At 53.5% G+C, this 12,447-nt stretch overlaps 1 protein-coding gene across 1 annotated transcript in view; it reads left to right on the top strand.

The window, feature by feature from the left end:
• CNTFR (ciliary neurotrophic factor receptor) overlaps nt 1-10,480 on the top strand; it is a 470,837-nt gene extending 460,357 nt beyond the window's left edge. The window contains exons 8-10 of the mRNA XM_032780890.2: nt 459-639; nt 5,130-5,274; nt 9,299-10,480. Of these exons, the coding sequence (XP_032636781.1) occupies nt 459-639; nt 5,130-5,274; nt 9,299 (327 nt within the window). The 3' untranslated portion in view covers nt 9,300-10,480. The remainder of the gene's footprint in view (nt 1-458; nt 640-5,129; nt 5,275-9,298) is intronic.
• The last annotated feature ends 1,967 nt before the right edge of the window (nt 10,481-12,447 follow it).

Here is a 12,447-nt window from a genome sequence, read left to right on the forward strand (position 1 = left end):
ATCACCCCATTCCTGTGCCCCATCCCCTCCCTCCATTCTCCCATCCCATCCCTCCATCCTCCTCCCTTTTCCATCCTTTCTCCCCAGGCCTGATCCTGGTGCCCCCAGGCCCCATTGAGGCAGATGGGAGCTGGGTACATAGAGGGCTGCCCGGGTCAGCCCCCCAGCCCTGTCCCACTCCAGGGGATCTCAGGCTGTCTGTGAAACTGGCCTGCAGAAGTGACCGGCCGTAGCATTCATGTCACCCGGTCACAGGGACGCGGCCCAGGCCGCTCCTGCTGGAGCCGTGGCCAGGGCAGGGGGTACCGGTTGCTGTGCTCCGTGGGCCTAGCTCCCCATCCACTCCCAAGGAAAGGCCCTGCCCAAGCCCCGGGGTCCCCTCTAGCCTCTCTCCACAGACCTTCCCCTAGGGATGCGACTGCTCCCTGGTGACTACCCCTTCCCCTCTCCCCATGCAGGTGGAGCTGTCAGACGGGACGTCCCACACCATCACTGACGCCTACGCCGGCAAGGAATACATCATCCAGGTGGCCGCCAAGGACAATGACATTGGCACGTGGAGCGACTGGAGCGTTGCTGTGCATGCCACGCCCTGGACAGAGGAGCCCAAGCATCTCACAACGGAAGCCCAGGTGGCAGGTGAGGGTGCCAGCAGGGACGGTGCAGCAGGGCCCAGGGGGTTGACCCCTCTCCTGCTAAGGGCTTAGCATCACCACTCCTGCACAGCTGATGGGAAGCAGGGAGTCAGGCCCACAAAGGGGTGACGGGGGATGGGTGGGTTGCCCAAGTTTACAATGCAAGTAGCAGAATCAGGACGAGAACCCAGGAGTCCTGGCTCCTAGCCCCCTGCTCTGACTCACAAGACACCACTCTCCTCCCAGAGCTGCTCACAGAACCCAGGAGTCCTGACTCCCAGGTCCCCTGCTTTGACCACTAGACCCCACTGTCCTCCCAGTGCCAGGGACAGAACCAGGAGTCCTGCCTTCCAATCTCTAACCCACTAGACTTCACCCTGTCAAGCTGATGCACTGCATCATGGGACAGCTGGAGGTCAGGAGCACTGGCACTCGCCAGACTGAGTGAAAGCAACCCAGGGACCCAGAGGCCCTGCCGTTCCTCCAGGTGGCAGCAGGTTTCAGGATCCAGATGCAGGGGGCAGTCCCCAGCTCCTGGAGCTATTGCTTCAGGCTCTCTGCATACTCAGGTAGGCATCAGTTTACTTTGGGCACATTTTCTTGCTTTTCTGTGCATCCATGAAGGACCGAAACACATTGCATTTAAATGGCAGCTGAGTTTCGTATTCATCACATGAGTCCTGGGGCTGGCTGGGGCCCATAATGCCTATGCTGTCCACACTGGAGCTGCCCAGCTGTGACACTGGAGCTCCTGCCAGAGAGTGGGGAGAAACGAAAAAAGAGACAAGGCCCAAGCCCCTTGGTGTCGTCAGTGCATCTGACAGGGCTCCCTCCAGCTTGTCCCAGGCCGTGACTCAGACCAGACACCTCCTCCCTCCATCTCGAGCTGTTGCATTCTGTCCATCTCCGGTCACACACACCTACAAACGGGCTAGTTAACCTGAACAGCCCCTCTCCCCCTTCTCCACTGGACAGATGGGTAAACTGAGGCACGGGACGCTTAAAGCCCAAGGTTTAAAAGGGCCAGCTAGAAGTGGATTCCCAATGAGCAGCATTTCCAGCCTCCCAGGCTGGGCCCCCCAAACTAGCAGAGACCTTTGCCAGCTGGACCTCAGCAACCCACCCCTGGCCAGAGTGACGCAGCCTCCGAGATGCGATTCAAACTTCTCCAGTCCCTGGGCTGAGCCCTAGCCCCGTGCTTCTCTCTCCTCAACACACATCACACACGTGCAAATATCCTGGATGCTCACCCACCCACAAAACACCTGTCCACACACACACTGCTCGGAAACAACGGAGCCCTGCCGGTGCCCTCAGAATTAGCGTCTGCTTCTGTCTCTTGCCCTGACCCCTTTGAGAGCTTTGGCTAAGAGCCAGCGAGGTTTGGCCTCCACCAGGACCGGGCCATCCCCGCGGCAGGCGCACTCCCCGCCAGCTGTGTTACAGCGTTTCAGCCACCATGTCAGATGGTGGCCCGGCCTGTGCTGACTCAACTCCTCCCAGCTCTGGCCTCCAGCTTGCGAAGAAGTGCTAAGGATTCGTAGGAAGGTTATTATTCAGTGGAGTGCTGACCAGCCCCCCGACCCCGCACAATGGCTCAGAGCCACACCAATTAGAAAGAAAAGGCACAACGTTAACGAGTCCCTGTTTCTAGGAAAGAGCTGGGACTGTGTCCAAATTCACGACGTCGGCCTTCGGTTTCCCAGAAGGACTGGAGCAGCCGCCGGCTTGGTTCCTCCAACTGGCACTGACTGCCAGGAGGTTGGGCAATCCACATCCCCAGAGCAAACAAATCACTGCTTCTCGCAGACAACTGGGAGAGCGTCCAAATTCTCAGCGCTGCGCAAATCCTCGGCACCACTGGCCATGCGTGTGCGAGGCCTTAGGACTGCCGACACTCTGTGTGTGCAAATCCTTGGGCTGTTAGCTGTGTGAGTCAATGCAGGCGAGTGGGGAGACACTCGCTGCTGTGGGCTGGAGGAAGAAGCCCAGGCTGCTCACTCTCAAGCTGAATGATGATACACCGAGATGTGCCCTCTGGAGACTGCGGCACCTGCCGGGATTCGGCTGCATGAAGCTTATCAGACAGAGCCAGTAGTTTGCAGCCATTCAGACACATGCTGCCTCAGACGCATACACAAACCTTTGCAAAGTAACACACCTTCAGACACACCCACCCGGACATCACACAAACATACACCCAAGTGCTTACAAACATGCATTCACCCATTTACACACACAGCTATATTCACTCACAGACACTCTCTGAGGCGTGTGAACGCTCACATGAATACGCACACACACCCGGCTTTCTCCAGTTCAGTTAACCGATCCTTTGTGAGCATGACACACTATACAAGTGTCACTGCAGGTTGAGTCACACACTCCTCTTCATATGCATGCACACACCACCTGGAATGCACACGCATGACTTGCATGCAGACACACATACTTCTCGCGCTCACCCCCCTTTGCACACCTCTTGATGCACACACAATGACAATAGCTCTGAAATAGCTGAGCTGCACCGGACCCCTCTGAATTAGCCTCTGCTTCTCCCTTTCTTTGTCTCTCGGACGTCTTGGAGAGGTTTGGCTAAGCATCTGCTGAGATCATCCCCCTTCCCACCCAGGATTGGCTCATGGCCCCTGGTGGCAGTTCTGGTCAGCATGTGACTAGTGACCGGCTCCCCCCGGCCTGCTCTCCAGCTGTTGGACTGACATTGCTGCCCCTTGGCTCCTGCCCAGTGGCCCCAGTTAGATCTGAAAGCAGAGCATGAGCAGCCGTTTGCTGCTAGGGAAGAGCTGGTGGTGATTGTGCTCTGGCAGCGCTATGGAGGTGGGGGCCCCAGATGGGCCGGAGGGAATGCCAGGTTAGGGCCCTCCAGGGCCTGCTCTCAGGGGGGAACAGGGAAATGTCTGGGCGAGGGGCTGTATGCCAGGGATACAGCCCAGTCCAAGGCACCAGGGGAAAAGGCTGTGGCTAGGGGGTGCTAGCTGCTCCGGGGGTGCAGGCTGATGAGGTCGTGAAACTTGTGACTTGTGGTGCTCCTGACAGGCCTGACTGAGGCTAAGGGCGACTCAAGGCACATGACGTGCTGGGAGGGTGATGTCAGAGGCCTTGAGTCACAGCCCTGATGACACCATGAAGTCTGACATGTCTGATGATGTCATGAAACTTGTCCCCACCCTGCTGGTGATGTCAGATGCCAGTGATGTCAGGGGGCTCTGTGCATCTGGTGCGACCAGGCCTACGGAAGCCAGGCTGGGAGGCAACACTTGCTCGCGCCTCATTCATCACAATCAAGTCGAGCCACAACATTCCTCTGCCCTGTATGGATTCACAGCCCTGTTCACCCCCTGCTGGTGCCGCATTGCAGGAGACAGCGCACGCCCGTGGGAATCGGGAGCATCGTAGGATGGGGGAGGACCCCAAAGGGAGATGAGTCTGGCCAGATTTCCCCAGGGGTGAGCCAAATCACCACCCATGTGACTGGCACTCCCACCAAGAGCTCCCTCTCTCTCTCTCTAACCCCCCTCACGGAGGACACCAGCCATGTGTGGCAGTAAAGTCGAGCCACCCCCCTAGACCTGCTATCCCCAGCTGGTCCCTCCAGGGTGGAGACCTCCAGGTTCCGACCTGGGGCGGACACCCCAGCCCAGGCCTGCGTGGCAGGGAGACCCGAGGCGCAGCCCAGCCGTGGCTCTCCATGCACATGGGTGGGCCGATGGCCCGTGCTGCGTCTCCCGGCTCCCGTCACAGGCTCCGGCCGCTCTGCCTTTGGATGTCCCCAAATCCCTGCAACCTCGCGGACATTTCTGTGGTGGGATGGTGCCCTCTGCTGGCCATTGCATGTAACACGGGGCCCAAGCGGAGCTGGGCTTGCAGAAAGCGCAGTGCTGGTCCCTCGGCAGACGCAGGCACCCCAAGGAGCTGTGCAGAGCTGAGGCCCACCCAGGAGGCTGCAATGCTCATAGACCAGCCCAGTGGGGGCGCAGAGCTCTTGAGGGGCTGCACGCCAGCCCCTCGGAATGGGCAGGAGGAGGGCTGAGGGAGGACAGCTCATGCCAGTGTCCCGTTCCCAGGGCCGTGCCCAGAGCAAAAGAAGCCATGCCCAGCCCCCTTCAGCCAGAGAGGAGGTGAAGAGGCAATGAATCAGGGGCTCGTGTGGTGAAGGAGCGCTGGATACACAGGTGCACAGAGAGACTAACCAAGCAAGAGGCTAGCTGGTGAGATGACGAGGGGACAGACAGATTCTTCCCATCCAGGAAGTATTGTCAGTGCAACGCAGGAGGCTGCTGGAGGGCAAAGGGCTTTTAATAGGCAGGGGACAGACAGGCTGGCACGGCGAGCCCTGGCCTGGGAGAGGAGCTGCTGTCTGTGCCATCCGAGGGCGGGCCTGATGCTTGGAGGGAAGTTGAAGTGGGAAGTAGGTGATGCAGATTGTAGCTGCCTGTTGGCCCATCTGTAGGCTGTTCCTTTCCCTCGCTCCAGAGACTACGACCACCGGCACCTCCTCCTTCATGCCGCCCCCCACCACCAAGATCTGCGACCTAGAGGCCATCGTCGGCAGTGGGGCCGTGACCGTGTCCTGGGCAGAGGGATTGGTACTGGCAGCAGTTGGCGTTCTGTTTATTTAGTAAGTATTCTCCAGCTCCGGCAGTTCCCTCCTCCCCGTCCTCACTGGGCTGGAGCCAAACTAGCCCCACACAGGCCGCCGGAATGGGACGGTCACACTCGGAGGGCAATACGTAGAGTCCTTGGTGTGCTCTTCACTGGCACCAAAGTGTGTGTTCACTGGGAGGTAACTGCCTGCAAAGGCACTGGTAGAGTTACTGGCAAGGAGCTAGGCCAGGCCAGCACTACAGCCCTGTGCTGGGTCGGCCTCACCTAGCTCAGCTCACAGCGACGCTACGGAGCCTTGTCTCCACCAGGAGTGCACAGGGGCAGAGCTAACGGGCGCTAGGTGTCTTGGGCGAAAAACACACCTGTCCAGTGCAGATGTAGCTCAGGACACTGGAGACATAAGATGCCTGTCAGATCGATCGATCTATCTATCTATCTATCTATCCCCCATGCACATCTGTCTGTCTGTCTATTCCAGGGGTCAGCAACCTTTCAGAAGTTCTGTGCTGAGTCTTCATTTATTCACTCTCATTTAAGGCTCCACATGCCAGTGATACATTTTAACATTTTTAGAAGATCTCTTTCTCTAAGTCTATAATATATAACTAAACTATTGTTGTATGTAAAGTAAATAAGGTTTTCAAAATGTTTAAGAAGCTTCATTTAAAATTAAATTAAAATGCAGAGCCCCCCTGGACTGGTGGCCAGGACCCAGGCAGTGTGAGTGCCACTGAAAATCAGCTCACGTGCCGCCTTCAGCACATGTGCTATAGGTTCCCTACCCCTGTTCTATTCTAATCTGTTTTAGCCTTCTGCCTATCATCACGCTGTCTGGGTGCCTTTCGTGTAAAATCAAGAGCAGTAGTAAAATCTTTGGCCTTTCTGTCTTTTGGGGGTCAGAATGCTGATGGGGGGGGTGTTGATTTGATTTGATTTGTTGTTTGTTTGGGGCGATGAGTTGAGTCTTGTTTCTCCTGGCAGGGCTTTGCAGTATGAAAGGATGTCAGTGCCGGGGTGTGAGTCGAAGGGGGTGTCAGTGCTCAGATTTGCAGGTGGGAGCAGGGTCAGTGTTGTGAGTATCATCGTGGCTGAAGGGTATTTCAAGAAGGAAGGGTTGGCAGGGTTTCCTAGAGGCATGTTCACTCTAATTTTGTCTGCTGGGCCAGCGAGGGGGAAGGGTCCTTAGTTAAAATGAGAGCCAGGTCCCAAATAAGTGTGATGAGGTTGTTTGTTTGAAACATGGTGTGGTTTTTTGGAGTAAATTTGATCGTTTTGCAAAAACAGAAATCACACACACGCACGCACGCACACATGCACACACACACACACACGCACATACGTTTGCTGGGCCAGCTAAGTCACACTGTGGTGTTTTGGAAAACTGAACATACTTGGGCTGAAAAAATTGTTGATTTCAGCATCCAAAACATTTCAGTTTGGAAAAACTGCAACTTTTTTAAATCTAAAAAGATATGGAATTCAGAAAAGGTGAAAAAGCAAAAGAAAAATTCAGTCCTTCTCAAAAACAGATGCACAAAATGGTCCAGACATTTTCAAAAGGCTCCCAAACAATTTTTAAAACTTTTAAACTTTAAAAATTAACTAGAAAGCTTAGCAGGCAAACACACACACCTGTGTACATACATAGTCTAGTCTCCCATGTGCAAGAAAGATGAATTCAAACTGGAACAGGTGCAGAGAAGGGAGACTAGGATGATCAGAGGAATAGAAAACTTACCTTATATGAGGAAACTCAAGGAGCTTGGCTTGTTTACCATAACCAAATGAAGGCTGAGGGGAGATCTGACTGCTCTCCATAAATACATCAGAGGGACAAACGCCAGCGAGGGAGAGAAGTTATCGGAGTTAAGCACAGTGTGGACACAAGAACAAACAGATAGAAACTGGTCATCAACAAGTGTAGGCTTGAAATGAGATGAAGGTTTCTAACCATCGGAGGAGTGAAGTTCTGGAACAGCCTCCCAAGGGGAGCATTTGGGGCAAAAAACCTACCTGGCTTCAAGACTGAGCTTGATAAATTTATGAAGGGGCTGGTATGATGAGGTTACCTATGATGGCATATGGCCGATCTGCAACTGCTATTAGCAAATATCTCCAATGGCCTGAGACGGGACACGAGATGGGGAGGGCTCTGAGTTACTACAGAGAATTCTCTCCCAGCACTCTGGCTGTTGAGTCTTGCCCACATGCTCAGGGGCTAACTGATCGCCAGATTTGGGGTCGGTAGGGAATTTTCCCACAAGTCAGATTGGCAGAGACCCTCTGGGAGTTTCACCTTTCTCTGCAGCACAGGTCACTTGCTGGTTTAAACTAGTGACAATGGCGGAGTCTCTGTCACTTGAGGTCTTTAAACCATGATTTGAGGATGTCAGTAACACAGCCAGAGGTCAGGGAGCTGATACAGGAGTGAGTGGGGGAGGCTCTGTGGCCTGCGACATGCAGGAAGTCAGACTAGAGGATCATGATCATCCCTTCTGGCCTTAAAGTTGATGACCCTGTGAGGTACACACGGTTGTACGCACAGACACATACGCAAATGTACACGCACACAAAGGCGTGCATGAATGCCCATAGGTACATACACACAATCATGCACACTCATGCCCATGCACGGATACGCACGTTTATGCACACATGCACACACACACACACACACGTATGCGTCTACACACAGAGTGATGCACACACACACTTAGGGTTGTCAAGGCTCCAGAATTGTCCTGGAGTCTCCAGGAATTGAAGATTCATCTTTAATTAAAATTATAACGCGATGAAATGATTCCTCCAGGAATACATCCAACCAAAATGGGCAACCCTACCTGGCCTGCGTGCACATCCTTGTATGTACGCACACACATTCACCACATATATCCACCAGCACATCGTACGCCTGCTAACACACACACTTAAATGCACACGCTCACACAGGTCTGCACTCAGACAGACCCATGTGGACACACACACACAGGCAAACTCCTGGATGCCCCTTGCCCGCGCACACCCAGGGATCGCCTTAGCCCAGGGAGTGACTCTCTTTGCGTTCAGGGGAGAGCAGTGCTGTGTGTGGACACGCTGCTCTTCCTCACACAAAGCAGTCTGCTTAGCCTGGAACACTGGACGTTTCAGAGCCATTGAGCCTTGAAACAATGCACTTCCTATTGGAGGAGACGTTTCAGAGGATAAGGGAACCCGTGCTGCTACCAGCGAGGGGAGATCTCCATTTTCCAGAGTGATGAACTCCTGACCCCATTGAAGTTAATGGCAAAATTTCCAGTAATTGCAGGATTTCTGGGATCCCTGCACTTTGACTGCAGACTGTGGATTCCTTTCGCTGTGATGCAGAGTGGGGCACCCCAGGGATACGTGCAAGGGCCAATCTGTGTATCTATAAATCTACCTGTGTGCTTCAGGACTTCAACCATCACCTGAAGGGCCCTGGGAGGGAATTTGTTCCCCATTGTATTCTGGGGTTTGCGGATTTTTTGGTCCGAAGTATCAGAGATGGCCAGGGTGGAGATGGGACACTATTCTGAGCATGCTGGTGCATTGAGAATTCCCTTTCTTAGGCACTTGGTGGTGAGTCTTGCTCAGGGTCTAACTGATCACCAGATTTAGGGTTGGGATCATTTTCTCCCAGGTCAGATTGGCAGTGATCTTGTGGGGGGAGGGTGTCTTCCTCTGTGGGGAGTGGATTGCCTGCTGGGATCATCTGCCTCTATCTCATCTAGTCGGTTCCCTGCCATTGCCGAGGCATTGGGCTCTGGTGCCCCTCGGTCACTCGTGGTCTGTGCCTGTGGCACACAATAGCTCCCGAGGCCTGTAATGCTTTGCTGTAATCCAGGTTCTGGGTGCAGCATGGGGGGGAGGCTGGGTGTTGAGTGGCCTGTGATATAGAGCGGGTTACACTGGATGATCTGGTGGGTCTCTTCTGGCTTGTGACGCTCCAGAGTATGCTGATTTCGGAGCCCCCTGGGCGCAGGCGGTGACCCTGTCTCTGTTCCTCTCCCTGCCTGCAGATCTCCTCCTCGCAGCCCCGCGGAGGAGACCACCCGCCCCGTCTGAATCTATTTTCTCTTCTATTTTGCACATGTTAAGGCGGACGTATCACATTTCTCTTCATCACTTCACTTTGTAGAAGGACAGACCTGCCACGCCGTGAGGGTTTTCCTGCCCCCTCCCCGAACTGCCAGGGGAACCACGGAGCCTTTACAAAAAGAGAGAGAGAGACTCCCTCCCATCCCTGATGCCCCCCAAACAGTGAGACCTGAACCCCAGCCGTGCTGCAGCGCAGCGCCCAGAGGAGAGCGCCAGCCATCCTGGGCGAGAGATCGAATCATACAGCTAAACCGCCATGCCAAAGATGCTACGCGACTTCGCTTCACGCCCACGGCGCTCTGCTGCCACCCCTGCCACAACACGGGTGACGAAACGTGTCAAACACACACGGGAAGTGGGAGGGGCATCGAAACCACAATGAGCCTTGTAAAGGGGTGACCCTCCTCCTTGCTCCTCACGGCGGGCTCCAAAGAACTGAACTGGCTTCCAGAAGCCCCAGGCCGGAGGGGCTGGGGAGGGGTTAATCCCCTAGATGCGGTTCCCCACCCCCAGCCCCGTGCGACAGAGGACATAAGCGCTGTTTTCACAAGCGCAGACTAGTACATTGGGGGCTTTCTTTTTTACTGGAAAAAGGAATCTAAGAAAACAACAGCCAAACCGACCCTCCTCCCTCCACCGCCCACCTGCCCTGGACTCCTGGTGCCTCCCAGACACCCACCCGGGCCCCCTAGCCCAGGCGAAATCAGCGAGATGATAGCTCCCGCGAAGTCTGCGACTCTCCCCTGGCCCGTCACCTGGTTGTCTCTCTTTTTATCACCTCCCCTCCATTTCTACAGGGAAGCGCCTCAGTTTCTGTATTTGTCTTATTATTGAAAAACAAATATTCATAATGGAACTGTAGCGACACAAATGTATCTCCCCCCCACGCTCGTCCATTCCCACACTCCATCCTTCGTTCTCTCCTCCCCCCACGCCCGCCGCACCCCAGTCCTGTTTTGTAAGACAGCTCCCTGCCCGTTCCGAGCGCAGTATTTAATACCCGACGTCCTAGTATTCCAAAAGTTATCATGCTGTATTTGAAATTTTTTATAGATGTATATATAAAAAAACAAACAAAGAAATCCACACACACACACAAACCCCCCCCAAAAAACAGTCAACAACAACAACAAAAAAGCACCCAGGAGAGAGGTTGTTCATTAAACGTGATCATTTCATGATGACTGTCGGCCCCTGAAATTATTTCACCTCAAGGTCAGGGTCAGGGCTGAGCCCCGAGTGTTCTAGACCCTTGGGGACCCCAGTGATGGGGGGTAAAGAGGGCAAAATGCTTCCAGTCATTTCCACTGTCCAGGGTTGATGGGTAGGGAAGAAATTGGACTGACTGAAAAAGCCCCAGATTCAGAGTTCTAGAGCTTTTGGAGTTCCAGAATCCCTAAGAGTGTTAGTGCCTTTTGGAGTCCTTAGACCCCCCCCAAAAAAGTTCTAGATCTCTTTGGAGTCCTCAACCTCCCCAAGAGTTCTAGAGACTTTTGGAATCCCTCTGCAGAGTTCTAGATCCCTTTGAAATCCTAGACCCTCCAAGTGTTCTAGAGCCCATTGGAGTCTCAGAACGCCAAAGAGTTCTAGAGCCCATTGGAGTCCCAGACCCCCCCAAGAGTTCTAGAGCCTGTTGGAGTCCCAGAACCCCCAAGAGTTCTAGAGCCTGTTGGAGTCCCAGAACCCCCAAGAGTTCTAGAGCCCATTGGAGACCTAAAACCTCCAGTGTTCTAGAGCCCTTTGGAGTCCTAGAACCCCCCAGAGTTCTAGAGCCTTTTGGAGAGTTTTTGGCATTCTAGCACTACCCAGAGTTCAAGCAACTTGGCATTCTACAGACCCCCTGTGTTCTAGAAGACGCCCCGATACCTATCAGAATGGGGAAATCAAACTAGATTAAGAGCCCCCCATCATTCTAGACAGCTGGCGCCAGGGCCATCCCAAAGGGGGTGTGGGGCCCGCAGCGGAAGTGATGGGTTCGTCTCTTCTTGGGCCGACCATGCCAGCCAATGACACCGGCCCATGGGGCCCACAAAGCGTGGGGCCCAGAAGAGTTGCCCCGTTCGCCCCCACCCAAGGGACAGCTCTGCCTGGCACCTCTCCCAGTGCAAAGGGGGTCTTTGTCCTTTAGCCTTACTAGTTCTGGACTCATGCTGTTTCACAGCACTGGGTGACTGGGCAACACAATGGCAGATGAAATTCAGTGTTGATAAATGCAAAGTAATGCACATTGGACAATACAATCGCAGTTATAGATACAAAATGATGGGGTCTACATTAGCTGTTACCACTCAAGAAAGATCTTGATGTCACTGTGAATAATTCTCTGAAAACATCCACTCGATGTGCAGCAGCCATCAAAAAAGCAAACAGAATGTTGGGAATCATTAGGAAAGGGATAGATAATAAGACAGAAAATATCATATTGCCTCTGTATAAATCCACGGTACGCCCACATCTTGAATACTGCATGCAGATCTGGTCGTCCCGTCTCAAAAAAGATATATTGGAATTGTAAAAGGTAGAGAAAAGGGCAACAAAAATGATTAGGTATCTGGAACAGCTTCCATATGATGAGAGATGAATAAGACTTGGACTTTTAGCTTGGAAAAGAGACCACTGTGGGGGGATATGACAGAGTTCTATAAAATCATGACTGGTGTGGAGAAAGTAAATAAGGAAGTGTTATTTACTCCTTCTCATAACACAAGAACTAGGGGTCACCAAATGAAATTAATAGGCAGCAAGTTTAAAACAAACAAAAGGACGTATTTCTTCACACAACGCACAGTCAACCTGTGGAACTCCTCGCCAGAGGATGTGGTGAAGGCCGAGACCATAACAGGGTTCAAAAAAGAACTAGATAAATTCATGGAGGATAGATCCATCAATGGCTATTAGCCAGGATGGGCAGGGATGGTGTCCCTAGTGTCTGTTTGTCAGAAGCTGGGAATGGGCGACAGGATGGATCACTTGATGATTCCCTGTTCTGTTCATTCCCTCTGGGGCACCTGGCATTGGCCACTGTCAGAAGACACAGAGCAGAAGTGCAGATGCCCCATTACTGCAGCAT

This window comes from Chelonoidis abingdonii, chromosome 6 (genome assembly GCF_003597395.2).
Source record: "Chelonoidis abingdonii isolate Lonesome George chromosome 6, CheloAbing_2.0, whole genome shotgun sequence".
In the NCBI taxonomy this organism is placed as follows: domain Eukaryota; kingdom Metazoa; phylum Chordata; order Testudines; family Testudinidae; genus Chelonoidis; species Chelonoidis abingdonii.